We start from the raw sequence: 17,525 nt of genomic DNA on the forward strand, positions 1-17,525 counted from the left end.
ATGAGTGAAATTGGCCCCTGGAAAAAGAAACGTGATCCCTACCTTCAGCGAAGAAAAAGTGTGGTTTCAGCATTAGCGAAACAAAGTTGAGCAATAATCAGATAACCTCCTGGTTTTGCGTGCTTAAAGAAATGATGAAATGGCTAAGTGGGAGCCAGAGTCTTCCACTGGTAAAATATATAAAACATTTAGTTTGCTCTGCAATTTCTCCCAGGAGGGTGATTATTTTATTCATTATATCCTCCTTAGAAGTGATTCCCATTCCTTCTTCCAAACTACATCTCTCTGGTTTTTTGTTTTATTTTGGTTTTGTGCTTTTGTTGTTTGGCTTACTATTTATAGAGTGCCTACTATGTGCCAGGTATTGCCAGGAGTTGAAGATGCAGAATCAATAAAACAAAGAGGCCTGTAGCCTACCAGAGAAGAAAGCCACTTGGAAAGAAGAGTGTGCACCCAAGTGATATTAGAAAGTTGGTCCATCAGAAGTACCTCCGGGGTCACCTGCGATATGAGGGAGGGAGCAATCCAACTATAAAGTGTCTCTCTCTATCCCTAATCTATAAAGTGAGATTAGTGACTTCACTTGGAAAGGGGCAGATTGAAGTGGCTGATCCTATGCATGGGTTATTCTGTCCACAAGTGATACCAAGCATCTTATTTAGTACTGAGGATTCAATGGTGAGCATGAGAGACTGCTAATCAAGTTATTACAGTTGCTTATTAATTGAGAAACACACAACAAAAGCACAGGGCCTAATCAAGGGAGGTGTGGAGTCAGGGGGTTTCAGGCAATGGCTTCTGGAAAGACCTGAGTGATAGAGCAGACAGGAAGACAGGAGAGAAGGGAGAGAGGTGAACACAAGCACCTGAAAGTCCAGTCTGGCTGAGGGCAATGTGAGGAGAGGACAGCCAGGGTGGAGGCTGAGGGACGTGAGGGGTCACGGGGCAAACGTCAGAGAACAAACCCCACCTTGTCCTGAAAGGCCTTCTCTGGCCACTCTGTTTAAAGTGTCCTCACACACATACATGCAAATGCACACAGGTCAGTGGCTGGCTACTCCTTTCAAGGCCCTTATCATAATCTCTAATTACCTTCTGTATTTGCTTTCTTGGTTATTATCCAGCCCCAAGACCACACTACCCCAAATAAAATGTAAGATTCTGAGGCCAGAAGCTTTTGTTAGTCTTGATCACTGCCTAATTCTCAGTGCCTAGAACAAGTGTCTGGCAAACAGTACTCACTAAATAAATGATGGTCTTGGAAAGTAAGTTAAAAAAGTCAGACTACATCTGCAAAGAGCGCTAGATAGGGAACAAATAGGGAAATGCATGATCAGATTGCAGTTTAGGAGATGATTGGCTGAAACGCAGACTCTCAGCAAGTAGCTGGGTCTAGGGAAAGGGAGGAGAAAGGGTGGGTTCAAGAAATATTTAGATAGGACTGTCAGGGTAGGGAGAAGGGAGAGGACAAAGGGACAATTCAGATTGATTTCTAGGTTTTGGGCTTAGTATCCACTTACTAAGTGGAGACAGGGAACCTGGGAGGAGAAGCTTTGGTTTCATTCTGTATTGTTTTGTTGATGCATATGTGACAAGAAATTCTCAATGAACTTCTGGGGAGCAAGTGAATGACTCACCAACTGGATCCCCATGGACAGGGAGGGCCTTATGAACATGTTAAGGAGGTTGAACCTTATTCTGAAAACAATAGGCAAGCATTAAATTACTTTCAGTTGAAGAGAGACAGATCAGTTTGGGGTTTTAGAAAGATCAATCAGTCTCATAGCTATGCGAGTTCAAAACTAGCATAGGATGGAAACTGATTAGAAAGTATTTCAAAAAAGATTTTAGATCTCCTTTTACAGAAAATTAGAATTATCTTTTCATATTGTATTTTCACTAATTTTATAATTGTGCCTCTTTATGTACTGCTATTCTTCCAAATATATTCTGCAGATATAATTATAACTTATTTTCAAAATTAAAATTAAAAAAAAACTTCTGTGATAAATTATTTGCATTACACAAAGTCCTAAGATGAGGTCTTAAGAGGAGGTCTTGCATTAATAAAGTAACTCTTACTTATGTTGTGTCATCTGAGATTAGTGACTTCACTTGGAAACAAACACCACACTTTGCATTACAAATTTATCCTGAAGAATCTCAGCAGGACGTGATGGCTCATGCCTGTAATACCAGCACTTTGGGAGGCCAAGGCAGGCAGATCACCTGAGGTCAGGAGTTCAAGACCAGCCTGGCCAACATGGTGAAACCCCATCTCTACCAAAAATATAAAAAATTAGCAGGGCATGGTGGTGTCCTGGCTGCTGCTTGGGACCATGCACAGGGCTGTCCTCTGGACTCTGGAGGCTGCACTCTGAGGTCTGAGGTTAATAAATGGAAATTGCCACAATTTTTATACTGCTATTTATAAAGACATCACTTATAAGGAACTTAAAAAACCTATTGAATTCTAAAAATATTACATTAATTGATGTTAGAGAGACATGGGAAATTCTGGAGTATGGAAAAATCCCGAGGTCTATCAATATACCATTGGATGAGGTAGGTGAAGTTCTACAGATGAACCCAAGAGACTTCAAAGAGAAGTACAATGAAGTAAAGCCATCCAAATCTGACAATTTGGTGTTTTCTTGTTTAGCTGGAGTGAGAAGCAAGAAGGCTCCGGACACTGCAATATCACAGGGTTTCACAGTGCTCAACACTATGCTGACGATGGAAAGAATGGGTAACCTATGAATTTTCAGAGAAGAGATAAGGAATTTGAATTTCTGGAATACAAGTTGCCTCTTTCCTTGCGTACATGCAGCTTAGGATAGTGGAATGAGCAAAATAATAAAAATCTAGTACTGGCACCACTGATTATGGTAAGGGGAATTTTGTATAAGTCAGTTAGTTGTTGAATCATTTGCTCATCTGTAAACTGAAAATGCCACTCTCCCCTGAGATAATGCATGTTACTCGCCATGGAAATATAAGGGTTGGGATTCTAGGAATTAATTTTTAAGTAGCTTAATATCATTCAATAGTATTCTGAAAGACCAGGTTACTTATATTACCTAATCATGTATGACATTTGTGTTAGTATACCTTCTATTTGTCAAAGAGGCTATGAGCTAGACCTGCAGATTAACAAGCAGATGTAACCTTTAAAAAAATCAATTAATCTGGGATCCAGAGAAGTAGACGAAATTTGAACAATGAAAATACATTAACAGCTTCTATTGATTTATAGCAGTTATGACCAGCATGGTAGTGATGAAATTCATAATTTAAAAAATTAAAATTAATATGATTATATGGGGATAGATAATCAGGACAGTGGTTGCTGTTCTAGAGGGAAGAAGATTAACTGGAAAAGGCAAGGAGGAGCTGGGCATGGTGGCTCAGGCCTGTAATCCCAGTACTTTGGGATGCCGAGGCAGGCAGATCGCTTGAGCTCAGGAGTTTGAGACCAGCCTGTGCATGGTAAAATCCAGTCTGTACAAAAAAATACAAAAAATTAGCCAGCCATGGTGGCACATGCCTATAGTCCCAGCTCCTTGGGGGGAGAACTGGGATGATCACTTGAGCACTGGAAGATCACTTGAGGCCAGGAGGTCGAGGGTGCAGCCGTGAGCCAAGATCACGCCACTGCACTCCAGCCTGGGTGACAGAGTGAGACCCTGTCGCAGAACAACAACAACAAAAATTGAGAAAAAAAAAAAGGCAAGGAAAGAACTTTCTAGGGTGATGGAAATGTTCTGTATCTTGACTGAGGTATGGATACATAGGTATATACATTTAAATGTAAATGACTCCCACTAGCATGGGTATATTCCTTTGGAATATTAAGTCCTATACTTGTTAGTGTGCTAATGTACTGGTGGCAAAATGAACCTGTTTTTCTCTTGTCAAAAAGAAAGAAGGAAGGAAGGAGAGAGAGAGAGGAAAGAAAGAAAGAAAGAAAGGAAGGAAGGAAAGAAGGAAGGAAGGAAGGAAGGAAGGAAGGAAGGAAGGAAGGAAGGAAGGAAGGAAGGAAGGAAGGAAAAGAACTCAGCACAAACATCCAACATGCCCTGGGAAGCTCAATCTCCTTTATTCACTGAAAGCAAACCCCAACAGGCAAAATTCTAAAAGTCTCTGCCACAAAACTCAGGCCCACTAAGATATTTGCTCCATGGCTACAGGACAGGCAAGTGACCAGATATTCAGAGGGCTGGAGTGAGGGGAAAGCTCTGGTGCCACATCCCTCTGCTGACACTTTTGGAGGAAGGCAGAGGAGAGTGTGCTAGGCCCAGGCCCACAGTGAAGATGCAAATCTTGGGTTTCCAGGTACAGCCAAAGCAATCTATAGCCCTAGACTTCTTGCTTTGCAGAACACAACCCACCAGTCTCTCATCTATTCATTCATTCTCTAAATATTAGCTTTCCTGAAACTATTTTGTACTGAGATCTTAAGTAACAAAAAGAAAAACAGCAGGTACCCTGCCCTTACTTCCTCTCAACAGGGCATTCCCCAGGACCCCATGTCCACTATGCATGGCCATTCAGATTGTGAGAAGAAGCTATTCCCGGAGTCTCTGATGTAAGTAGCACCCGCTGGAATTCTGCAGTGAGGCAGTCCTGGTGCCCAGTCTACCCCAGTTGAGCTGACAACTCTCTCTTAGGTGTCGCAAAACCTATGTCCTATCCTGTATGCCCATGTGTGGCAATTATGTGTTCCTGTGTTCGTTGCCCAGCTAGCGTGGGAGTTTGCCAGGCCCCAGTCACAGGCATGGGAGTCAGTGCTGTAGCCAGGCTTGCTCCCCACAGGGACAGAACCTTCCCTAAAGCCCCTGGCCTAACATTGGTGGCTCTTCCAGCCCCTTATTCCTCTCTGATGGCATCGCCATCTCATGCCTCTGTAAGATTATACGGCCGTTGAATTATCTCTTTTACTAAGACACAAACTCCCTGTATAAGTTTCCTGTTGCTGCTATAACAAATTGCCACAAATTGAGTGGCTTAAACCAACACAAATTTATTATCTTACAAGTTCTGGAGGTTGGAATCTAAAAGAGGCCCCATTGAGCTAAAATCGAGGTGTGTGCAGGACTGTCTTCCTTCTAGAGGCTCTAGGGGAGAATCTATTTTCTTCCTTTTCCAGCTTCTAGAGGCTACCTGCTGTCCTTGGCTTGTGGTCCCAGCCAGCAATCACACCTCTCCAACCTCAGCTTTCCATCTCCTCCTCCAACTCTGACTGTCCTGTCTCCCTCTTAAAAGACCTCTGTGATATTCAGGGCCCACTCAAATAACCCAGGATCATCTCCTCATTTCACAAATATAATCATATCTTCAAAGTCCCTTTTGCCATATAAATCAATATATTCACATACTCAGAGATTAGAACATGAACATATTTGGGGAGCTGGTTTTCTGCCTATCACACTCCCCAGGGGCATTCTATCCTTCAGTCACTCATATTTAATGAGCATCTATTATTTGTAGGTTACTGGACTATGTCCTGGGAATACAGAGGTCAATAAGGCAGTAGCATAAGGGCCTCTGGAGCAAAGGCCGTGAGGGTTTTATGGTGATTTGTATGTCCTGTACAGCCCTATTTAAAAAGAAAAAAGTTAAAACCAGGAGATGTTAAAGTAAAACCTGGACTTTTTGGCTTCTCTAGAAAAATCAGATGGTCAGGGCACCTTGGGACTCATTAGTTCCCACAACATAGCAACTATGTATGGGGTGTGGATGCTTCAACCACAGGGTACCCACCACTCTGTGTCACCTCCTGCCACACTAGAGGCTGCTTGGCTCACTATGACTCACTGACTCCTGAAAACATTTGGGTTTGGGCACCACAGCTTTGGAGAAGAAATGGTAAAGTGAGATGCCAAGTTATTTACTTTGGAACTGAAAGAAAATGTTAGGACTTCTGGGGTTGCTATATCTAAAAACAAGTAAGAACTGAAAATTTTTTCATCTTTAATTTACGGACTGATTGACATCCTGTCTCAACTGGCATGAGACAGCCTCACCTGTTGAGTGTGAGTTTCATCTGCTCAGTGCACAAGTCTCCTAAGGGATGGGTGGAGGTTCTACAATGCAGAAAGCTTGACTGCGATGCCCTCTCTCTCTGCCTACATTCAGTACACACCACGGGCAGGTTTGCCTGGAAAACTGGGTCTACTAATTGCGTCATCTCACTGTAACTAAACAAGTCTTGACAAATACGATCAGGAACTTACAAAATTCCTCCAAACAAACCACTAGCTAAAGCTATATACAAATAATGTAAGGACTAGTAATGCAAAGGAACAAGCGGTGCTGGTGATTCTCTTCCTGGACAAGTTCTCCACCAGCCTTGTTACAAGGTAAGGCAATAATATGCTAAGGAGATTTGACAATAAAGTAGTCAAACAATGAGAAATTATTGAACTATTGAACCATTGATTGAGTCTAGTGCTGAGTGGTCTAGTTTTGGTAGCACTGATAGATGATTTACAGAGATACACTGGGGGTGTATGCTAAAGATATTTCTATCTAGACAGTATTTTTTCACTAGACAAAGGTGGCTTCCCACCTTGATGAAACTTGCCAAGATTGTTCAAGGCAATAGCCTGAATCACCCAAGGAGCTAAGAAAAAACCTAAATTCATATAATGCATCTGGCTACTCAAGAAAATATTCTTCCAAGTACACCAAAGCAGATTTGAATAAGACTTTGGTATTCAATATTTGTCATGCCATCGGCGCCATGGATGAAGAACAGCATATATGCTAAAATATATGCTATGGAAATCTTTATTCAATAAATCTCCATTATCCACATTCTTTTCCCTAAATGAATTTCTAATCCACTGGCACTTACCCAAGGTAATTGCACAGATGGGGAGGAAAGGAGGGTAATGAGTAGGAAAGGATGGAAATGAGTATTTAATGAGTGGTTCTCAGGTTGCTAGGCAGTCTTACATAGTATTTTATTTAAGCCTCTCTGTATCATCATCTCCATTTGACAGAGGTAAAAATCAAGACTCAGAGAAGTAACTTCCCCAAATTCTGAGAATACAGGACAGCACCCTGATTGAAGCCACGTCCATCTGACTGCAATGCTTCCTATCACCCTACACTGACCACTTGGATCACTGGCTCCTCGCCCATCACCACCCGATCTGTCCCCACGTGGCAATCACTGCCCTCTCAGATCTCGCTGGCCTGCAACTCACACCTTTCCCCTCAAAGCCACAGTCACGGCAGCCCCAGGCCTCCAGTTCCCTGTCCTATCCACTCTAGGAACCAGGCAGGAATGGGCAGGGAGTGGGCAGAGGAAAATCCAGGAAGGAAGGAGCAGAGCTGAGAACAGAGCCCGGCCTCCCCACCGCCACAAGGGGAAGGTGAGGTGTCCTCTACTCCAGGGGCGGGTCATCGCTGGAAGGCGCTGCAAAGCTCCCATGAAATCAGCAAGAGTGTAAGCAGCAAGGACACTATTTGTCTAGGCCTAAAATGCAGTAAATAAGACTTTAGAATTTAATCCAAGTACTACAGCGATACAGGGCCTTTGATTTAGAATGTGTTCTCTTAAAAAGTCTCCAAGGGAGTCTTGTTGAACCGAATTCAATTTTAAAACGCCGTGAAGGGAGGGAAGAACCAAGTACAGGGCTCAATCACGTAGCAAAAAGTCAAAGAATTAGCAATCTTTAACCTCTGAAAAGTGCCACAGAAATGTAGAGCACGTCTTCCTCATGGAACCCAGAAATTTTATGCTGATAGGTGGAGGGGCTTACGGGACAGCGGGCTGGTGGCCAAAGAAGATTCCAGCGGTGAGTTTATGGCAACCCGAGCCCTGCCGGTCACTTGCGGCCGAGTAACTCGCCGGGGCGGGGTGAGGGGCAGAGCTAAGAAGGATCAGTAGGGAAGACAGCAGGAATCATTCATTCTGCTGGTAGGAATGCAGTCAGGAGGCCGACTTTAAAACTCCGATCCTCGGGGAAGGCCACGCGGAGGCGAGGAACAGGCCCTGCCCTGGAGGTGCCCGCCGCACCGACTTGGAGATGGAAGTTTTTCGCGGGGGCGCCCAGTCACTGCGCAGGACCGAGCAGTCTCCTTCCCCGGCTGCCCAGCTCAGGAATGCCCTGCCTGCGAGTCAAAGTCGGAGTCGCGGAGTGGCGAACCTGGCCCAGCATTGCCTGGGGCCAGCAGGGGCGCCGAGGGGGTCTCCCCGCCAGGGCCCTCCTCCCCGCTCGCTCACCCTCTCCAAGCGGGCTCCGCACGGCAGGGGATGGGACGGGGAGGGGAAGTTTGCGGCGCGTACCTCCTAGCGCCCGGCAGAGCCCCAGGCAGGCGGCCAGTAGTAAGAGGCGGCGGGCCCCGAACCGCCCATCCCTCTGCGGCGGCCCTTTGCAGTCAGATTGCAGTCAGATGCCCGGCGCTCACTCCCCAGTGGCGGCGGAGCTACCCGCGCTGCGGCGACCCGGAGCCCTGCAAGGGGGCGCCGCCCCCAACACCTCGGGGGCCGGGCCGGGGCGGGGAGAGCCATTTGCAGCCTGAAGCTGTTGTGCCCCTTCAGAGCAAGGAGCGAGCTGGGCTTTTACCCCGATCCTTACACCCCGCCCGCCGCTGGTAGCATCAAACTGGCCTAATGGCACCTAAAGAGGCAGAGAGTAAGCAGCTCCTGCCCCGCCCGGCCGAAATCTTCGATGGAGTGAAGTGTGCATGTGCGAGCAGGTGACTGTGACAAGTCAAGAGTGAGGGCAGCAAGCTGGAGGGTTGGGAGGAGACAGAAGGATTCCTGGAGAAGATAGGACCACCATCTGGCCTTGAGGCAACCGCTTCCCCTGACCAGGGTGAGATTCAGGAGGGCAGAGGGTTTGTTTTTCTCATTTCTATATCCTCAGTGAGTGCCTGGCACGTAGCATCAGTAAATAGGTGTTGGATGAGTATGAATGGAAGAGAAGACAACCTAATCATTCCTTCTTAAATGTGAGTCTTCTTTTTGTTTCTTTGAAAGCACGGCCCCTAAATTATCCCATTGGATTTTTGAAGCAACTCTCTGTCAGAAGAAGACCCAAGAGTCCCCACCCGGTGGATATCGCCCCTGAGTTTTGGCACGTGATCATAGATCATAGAGAGGAAAAGCCTCCACTCAGGTCTGCCGCTACTGGTAAAAATTAACTTAAGCAGGGCCTGAAGAGGATAGTGCTTGACAGGGAGGCGCCAGGGACCTTCTAGAACCAGCTCCTCTGGGAAGCATTTCTTTCAGTTGCTTTCTCTGCAACATGGGTGTTTGTCAAAATGCCAACACTTGAACTACAAGAACAATCAATGCTAGTGATATTTTGTTCCTAATAAAATTAACAATGTCATTTCCCCTTCATTTGCTTTTTTGGTTCTGTAATGAAGTGCTTTTTCAGCATAGAATCAAATTTTGACCATTTCTCCAGCAGATGACCTGTGAGACCACTGTTTTTACTTCTGAGCTGGAATGTTTTGTATACCCAGCATCTTCCCTTCTCCTGGGAACCTCACCCTCTTTCTTTAAGGGACTGTCCACTCCTGCTCTGACCATGTGTAGAAAATGAAAGTTGGCCTCCACATTCATGGGCCACAGTGATAAGTCAAGGAGTGGGTTCTTGACCTGAGCAGGGCCAGTTTCTATTTAAAGACTTTCAGGGAAGGTTTCTAAAGGACAAGGGTCTGCCCCTCTCTGGAGGGGAGGCAGAGAAATTATAGGTAAAACTGTTTGCCTTTTCAAAGAAGCTAGCCTCTAAATGAGAAGAAAGCAGACAAAAAGATTTGCAGCTTGGGCCTGGGATGAATGAGATCTGTCGTCTCCATTCATCCACAAGGCCAGCAGTATTCTTATCTTTTCTGGGATTTGATTACATGAGTCAGTCAAGTCCCCTTTCAACCTAACCTAGCTGAGGTAGGGTTCCATTACTTGTAAGCAAAAGAACCTTCTTAACTTCAATCCAAGCGTGATTTATATCACACTAGCTATGGTTTGTGCTCTGCAGACCACAAATTTGCAAGCCCCAAGAGGAGGAGCTGAATTCCAGCTGATCACTGTCCTCAGCCCAGATTCCCCTGGCACTCATGACTGCCTTACATGCTGTTGATTTCTCCGGCAAGCACCTGCAGCTCTCTACATGGGGCTTACTCTCTGGGTGTAGGAACATGCCTCGCCTTTGTATGCCCAAGACAGGCCAGGGGTGGATGCTCACAGGAGCAGCCCTCAACCAATTATGGAAGGGAATTGGGGGACAAATATCCAAATTTCCTCACTCTGGGTGGGACAACACCAAAGTGGGATCTAAATAGTCTCCTAGAGGACTAGGTTCTAGTTACCCATGGTGGTAACCTGCTCATTAATGTGAGTACTTGGTGGAACTGCATATATAGTCCCAAAACAAAAAGTTGTGGGTTGGAAAGAGCCTCTGAGAATGAAGTAGAAGCAGCAGATTTGTTGTTAAGAACCTGGCCACTGACTTTGCATCCCAGACTTACCTCAGTGCCCCAGGGCAAGTCCCTTAGCCTCTTTGGGCCTTGATACCAGGCCTGACACATGCTTTTTGTCTGCAAAATTGGCATAGTGATAGTTCCTACCTCATATGATAGTTGTGAGGATTTGTTATGACTTTTTGAAGTCTCAGAATGGAGCTAAAGGAGCAGAGAGATTCCACTGACATGTGTGGTGGTTTTGTGCCTGATACACAAGTGAATCCAAACTTCCTTTTCTACAGCTCCTTCCTTGCTGGGTTGTAAGGACAGTCACAGTAGTTCTTTAGCTTCAGACTAAATCAGAACAGGATTTCAAAGTAGCTTGAAGAGTCTAGTTAGGGGTCCCCAGCCACCCCTGGCAAGAACCCTTAAAGCTGCCTGGGCAGTTGGAGTTCTACTCCTGGCCTCGCTGGACTCATCTACATCTCCTAGTTCCTTTGTGTCCTATCGGCCCCTCCATCCCAATCGAATGTTGTGCACTTTGTCAGTATTGTTTCTCTAACAAGCCAGAAATGAGTAATCAGCTGGCTGAGAAGCATCTAAGAGGGGAACCAGCCAAAAAGGATTAATTAGATTTTCCAGGTTCCACACAAACCTGTTACTCCCAGCCACTGTGGTCTCCCACATAGCCCAGTATAAACTAAACACACTGTGCCTCTGCTTTTTCCCTCTTAAAACGTGGAAATCACACCAAATCTCTACAGTCCTTCAAAAGCTTTAGCATTTTAAGCAAATGGAAAGCCTCTCCACAAGGAATGTGAATTAATAAGCACAGAAGTTGGCCCCACCCTGGGCTGTGTCCTACCAGAGTGCTGGAGGTGAAGCTTGGGAAGTCTGCTGGGGTCTGAAAGGCCAGTTCAGCTCAGATCAATCCAAGCGTGCAGAAATTATCCTGGCATGCTCAAGTATCCATATAAATTTAAAAGCACAGGCAGCATAGAACAAGATTACCCAGAGAGGCCCAAGATGTCACCAATGTCTCCCAGAGGGGCCTCTTCTCAAATCTTGGTTGTCTCTGGCTAAGAACACAAGCTCAGGGGTTTGAAAGACCTGAGTGCAAACTCTACCTTGGATACTAGTAAGTGACATTGGTATATGACCTTGACCAAATCACTCAAATGTCCCAACTGTCCCCTCATCTGTAAAATGCAGATAATCATTCTGATTCCATAGGCGTGTTGTGCAGTTTAGTGAACTCATGAGGATTGAGTATTAAATAGTACCTGGTTCATGGTAAGAATTCTGGGCACTATAATTATACCTAGGGGCCCAGTTGGGCCTTTGGGCCTTCTCTGCCAGCCTCTGAGTAGCCCTGACTCAATTCCAAGCCTCAGACACTCTTGAGAATGAGCCATCTCTCATCTTTCCTGCAGCATGGAGGACTGTTTCATTTTGTTTCTGTGTACTTAGCCATGTATACTGCTAAAGACTACTCATGTTCTCCATGTTAATAATCTCTAGCACTTTCCAGCTGTCCACAGCAGTGTGGATTTTCTAGGGGTTGAAGAACCCAGGACCAGATAGGTAGGAGTTATAGCTCTGGTCCTAGATGTGTGACAAGGCACATATCCTGCACTGGCCTCAGCTTCCTCCCTTACAAAATGAAAGGGATGGACTAAGTGATCCATAAATTCCCTTCAGGCTCAACATTTTATGATTCTAATTGGTTATCATTAGCGTCAGACGGCTCCCCCATTTAAATACAGCTCTTTAAATGGGCACACAAGAAAACTTGTAAAGTTTGGATTTCTTTACACAAACCAAGGTAGTGATTGCCAATAATGCGAAGCTTTTAATGTGGAAACATCTTTCAAAATGTTGAAAAGAGATAACTAGGAATTTGCTGCCTGCAGGGCACCACTTGCTCCTCTTCTCTGAATTAGTTCTAACTTATCACTCACATGCTTCAAAGATTGAATGTGATCTCCAGCCAGTTTCCGTGGTAGCTAAGATGGCTCTAGAATAATGGGAAGTTAAGATGCTCAGTTGTTAGGGAAAACCCATGTTTGTGGTGACTCTAAGGATGTTTCTTTGTAGTGTCTGGTCAGGAAATCCACCCAAATAAGGGCCACACTCTAACCTAGTCATTTTGACTGGCACTCTCCTGCTATACCCCAGCAACAGGAATTATCCTATTCAGATATTGGCCTGAACATGATTCACTCAGAAAGGAAGGTATAGAGAGCAGAACACAAATATAGGGATATGCATTGAATCAGTATTCAACAAATATTCACTGAACTCTTTCAAATGCAAAAGGCACATGAAAGATGCCCTGGTGCATACAGGGATCAGTTACAGCCTCTGCTTTCTAGGAAGCTGCAACATAGAGAGAGACATAAGACATGCACAGCAGTAATTTTAATACAAGTGAATTGGAAGTTGAGTCACGCCTCTGGGCTCAAATGTCTCCTTTCTGGAACTGTCCAACCCATACACTGTTGTTGATGTGACCAGCTTGAGCAGCTGTGTCACATTTGCATGGCCCCTCACCCTCTGACCCCACACAGTTGGACCAGGTGAATTCCTCATCTAAAGGGCATGACCCTGGAGAAAAAGAATATCAAAGCTGATTCTATCTCAAAACTTTCAGCCAAGAAGCATAAAGAATGCAATGATCTGGTGGCAGTCACAGAACCAGTAAGTCATGTGGAGGTGGGGCCTTCATAAATACCAGCAGAGATCCAAGTTCCACCCAAGCTATGGAGGAATAGGGACTACAAGACAGCAGAAAAAGCCACTTGCCTCTGTCTTGGTCTTTGCAGAGAGGAGATTGGTAGCATGTTCTAGAGAAAAGCTGATTGTAAGAGACAATCAGAGCCACAGAAAATCATTGCCTGGTGGTCTTCTCATTCCTGTGAAGTCCAGATGGACTTCCTGAATTTTATGTCCATGAGATTCTTCTGGGTTCTTTCAATAAATCCATACTTTGCTAGAGCTAGTCTATAACTCTAGCTTCGCAGATTCTGGTGTGCACAAATTATGACTTTCAATATTTTTCCAAAACTCAACTTGATTTCTGTTTTGACCTTCAAAATCTGTTGCAGATGCAAAACTACAACTCAGCCAGTTGAAGGATTCTTTCCTGCATCCCCTGCCCCAAGTGGTTTTGCAGTTCCGTAGAATTTATGTAGTGCCAAGACATCAAGATGACTGAAGAAGGGGTGTGGCAGTTGTCTGTTGCAAGACACTCTCACCCTTATGCAGGCCCCCCTGAGACATTCTTCACCCCATGTGGTCTTCAGGTGTCAGTCCATGCAGGCTCCATGGAGACCGCCTCCTTCCCATCTGAATGGTCCCATCAGGTCAGCAACCTTTTCCATTTCTCCCTAGCTACTCTGAATGCTCTCCGGCCACCCCTAGTGCAGGAGCGCTTTGTGAGGCTGGGTAAGGCCCTGACTACCAATGCTCACCACACAGACATTTTCTCTCTTGGAATCTTACTGTCTTTTAGGACCCCATTCATCTAGCTGTGGGATTGGGCTGCTTCCATGGGTCTCTGACTTTCTGTAAGGCCCACCAATGTCATCGCACTGACGATTTTGCCTTGACTGTTCTGTCCCCTAACCCAGGAAATCCTTTTCCTCTTGACCTGCTGGGTAGTGAGAAGGAGGAACCGCTGCATAAACCAAGATGGAGTTTTAGCCACTCAGCAGAATAAAGTGTAAAATCATGAGTTTGATTATTATAATATAAATGTATCATTTGTGCAGATTTGAATTGCAGACAAGAGGACTTGTATTTGCCACATTCAGGAGCCTACACAGGAATGCTAAGAATTTTTATGGAACCTACCCTACTCCCAGACTGGTTAACAAATGGTTGAATTTGAGCCAATTTCTTTAGGAAATGGCTGTGACCTCAGTGAGCACTGATGTGTGAAAATGAGGTAGACTCTCAGAAGTCACTGCTGGTTTCAGAAAAAACAGTCTTTGAAAGAGTACCTCAGGATGCTTTCTGTCTCCCGGGAAGTCAACAGAAGGAAGGAAGAATGGCCAAATGAAAACTTCTGAGTTTTCTGCAGAGATTAAATTCTCTAATTTCTGGGAAGCTGCCTCAGGAAAGACACGGATCTCTTCAGGACCTCTGTTAAGGATTCCAATTTCTCAAAAACCAGAACCTTTTCCCAAGGAGAGTGGAGCAATTCTAGCTGAACTGGCTGCCTCCAGCAACCAAGAGGTCCCTTGTTACTCCGCAGAACCCACATGGCCCCTTAATGTGACATTAACTTAGTGACCTGGAGCACATGCAGAAAAGGTCTATATCCCAGCTAGAAGGAAAACTCTGCCTAGCCCCAAGGGGAATATTTCCAGGTAGCTTCTCTGAGTAGAAAAGGGGAAATGTTCTCCAAGTAGAAAAGGGGAAGGTTCTCCAAGTAGAAAAGTGCTAATGGATTCTGTTCTTCCTTGATTTATGGGAAGATAAACACTTTATGGGAGATTCTACCCACAAAGACACCCAGAACTAATAACGTGGAAACTGAGGTATATTTGGTACCAGGAAAGGCAGCTTGGAAAACCAGAAGAGAACTAGATTGGGGCCACACTGACTCTGCAGGAGCCTAACTCATTCAGCTCCCTTGTCCCCTCTGAGCCCAGAGAGCCCCCAAGGCCCAAGTTAAAGTAATAACTACCAGAAGGAGGAGAATTATGTATCTAAAAAGCAGTTGAGGTAACAGCCCCATTATTTAGGGAGGCAGCTTTTCACGGAGGCTTTATAACCCCTCACTCTGTGAGTGGTTAGAGGTTCAAATCCCAGCTTCACCACTCAGCAAGCCAAGTTACCTAGGCTTTGTGCCTCAGTTTTGCCAGCAGAGATATGGACATAGTACAGTACCTACCTCCACTGGGATGTTGTAAGGTTAAACAAGATCATTCACAAAATATGCTTGAGACATAATGGTAGGCAGCATTTTGACTGTTAACCACTCCTGTTGCCTTTAAGCAAAATGAGATCGCTCTTCCTTGAAGAATACTGTTCAAAGACATGCAAACACCAAGGAGAAAAAGAAATGGCTGGGTGTGGGGAGTTGCAGGGATTTGTTTCATTTATGAAATATTACTCCACTGTAGCAGTTTGCTTGCAAGGAACAGAACCCCACTGAAAGAACCTTAACTAGAAAAGAAAGTCACATATGATAAACAGGAGGACAGCAAGAGCCTTTTTGGGTATGTGAGTTGGATTTTAAAGAGTGGGTCAATGGAGATGTTGTACAAGGCCCTAGAAGGCAGGAGGACATGAGGGCCTGGTGCTTCCAGCCCATTCTTTCCTCCTCAGGAGACAGCTTCTGTCCGAGGGCTAACAGGAGAAGGAAGAGTAGCATCTCAGGATGTCAGGAGTTTGTGCAATTTCTCAAACTTGTTCAGTTTCTCCCCATCACATACACACATGGGTTCTTCCTCACTGGCAACACCCTCATCATATGGCTAGTGCTTTACCCCTTCTTGATCTTTCAAGGGTGGTAGGGATTGTGAGAGGCAATTTCCATACAATGAATGAAACTGGGGACTAAGTGAGGACTTTGATTCAACATCTCCTTGAGGACTGCCAGCAAATGCAAAGACCTCACTTGACAGTAATAGAAGGAATAGCACACTTGGCCCTATAGCAAAGGCACAGGGTGGGTTCTTTCTGATGGAGACTGGACAATCTGTGGACTGAGGCTCACAAAGAGGCAAGTTCTCCATGCTTGGCCAGATCCAGCCATCTGGCATCTTTGGCAAATTCCTCAGAGTCAACAGTCAAGGAAAGCTCATAACCCCCATTCTTTTATTCTCTTCTTCCCCCGCCCCCGCAACAAACACCTAGTCATTTTTTCTCCCTAGCACAGGATAATAATCTCTTTTGACATGGGAAAGAATCTGCTCTCTTCCTCTGCTTTTCGCTGTGTTTTTGCTTATTTTCTCATAGAGGGTTGCAGCCCAGGAGAGAGTAGAAAGAGCCCCTGAGCTATTGTAGCTTTTGTGTTACAAAAACCTTAACGCTTAAGGGTATGGAATTCAGAGGCACAAAGAGTACTTGTTTGAATGATAAGTGAAAGGGTGCTCACAACAGGAAAAACTAAATTAATATCTCAAACTATGATTCCAGTCACTTCTGGTTACAGTATAATATTATGGGTAAGGCTGGTAGGCCTATCTTTCTGCCAATTCTAGAATTCAGAGCCCAGATCAAAGACTTGGCATTTAGAAACATCCTGAACATTTGCTTTCAGCTTATCCAGGTTCTGGGTCATGAAGCTTGAAGTCACCAGAAGAGTGGTATATAGTCAGAGAGAGAGAGAGAGGAAGTACTAGGACAGTGCGGGGTCTCTGAAGTTAACAGATTAGAGAGCTTCAAGGACTGACTGGGGTCCCAGAGACTGACTTCCCACCCTGGGAAGAGCCCATTGGGTGGTCTCTGATAACACCTTGAAAACTATTTCTGATAATGGGTATCCCAATAGAAAAAGAGGAAGTCAAACTACCCCTGTTTTACAGATGACATGATTCTATATCTAGAACACCCCATAGCCATGGCCCAAAAGCTCCTTCAGCTGATAAACAACTTCAGCCAGGTTTCAGGACACAAAATCAACATACAAAAATCATTCTAGCATTCCTATACACCAACAACAGCCACGCCAAGAGCCAAACCAGGAATGCAATCCCATTCGCAATCACCACAAAAAGAATAAAATACCTAGGGATACGGCTAACCAGGGAGGTGAAAGATCTCTACAATGAGAAGTACAAAATACTGCTCAAATAAATCAGAGATGACACAAACAAATGGAAAAACATTCCATGGTCATGGACAGGAAAAATCAAAATCGTTAAAATGGCCATACTGCCCAAAGCAGTTTATAGATTCAATGTTATTCCTGTCAAACTACCAACAAGAATCTTCACAAAACTAGAAAACACTATTTTAAATTTCATATGGAACCAAAAAAGAGCCTGAATAGCCAAGGCAATCCTAAGCAAAAAGAACAAAGCTAGAGCCATCATGCTACCTGACTTCAAACTATGTTTCAGGGCTACAGTAACCAAAACAGCAGG

General features: G+C 44.8%; 1 protein-coding gene across 1 annotated transcript; it reads left to right on the forward strand.

Annotated features, from left to right (window-relative positions):
• TSTD3 (thiosulfate sulfurtransferase like domain containing 3) lies at positions 1-3,457 on the forward strand. The gene is given in 3 exon segments (XM_017959544.3): positions 1-58; positions 2,383-2,453; positions 2,455-3,457. Coding segments are annotated over 3 exon segments (435 nt in total). The 3' UTR covers positions 2,761-3,457.
• Positions 3,458-17,525: the final 14,068 nt, after the last annotated feature.

The sequence above is a fragment of the Papio anubis genome, chromosome 5 (genome assembly GCF_008728515.1).
Source record: "Papio anubis isolate 15944 chromosome 5, Panubis1.0, whole genome shotgun sequence".
NCBI lineage: Eukaryota > Metazoa > Chordata > Mammalia > Primates > Cercopithecidae > Papio > Papio anubis.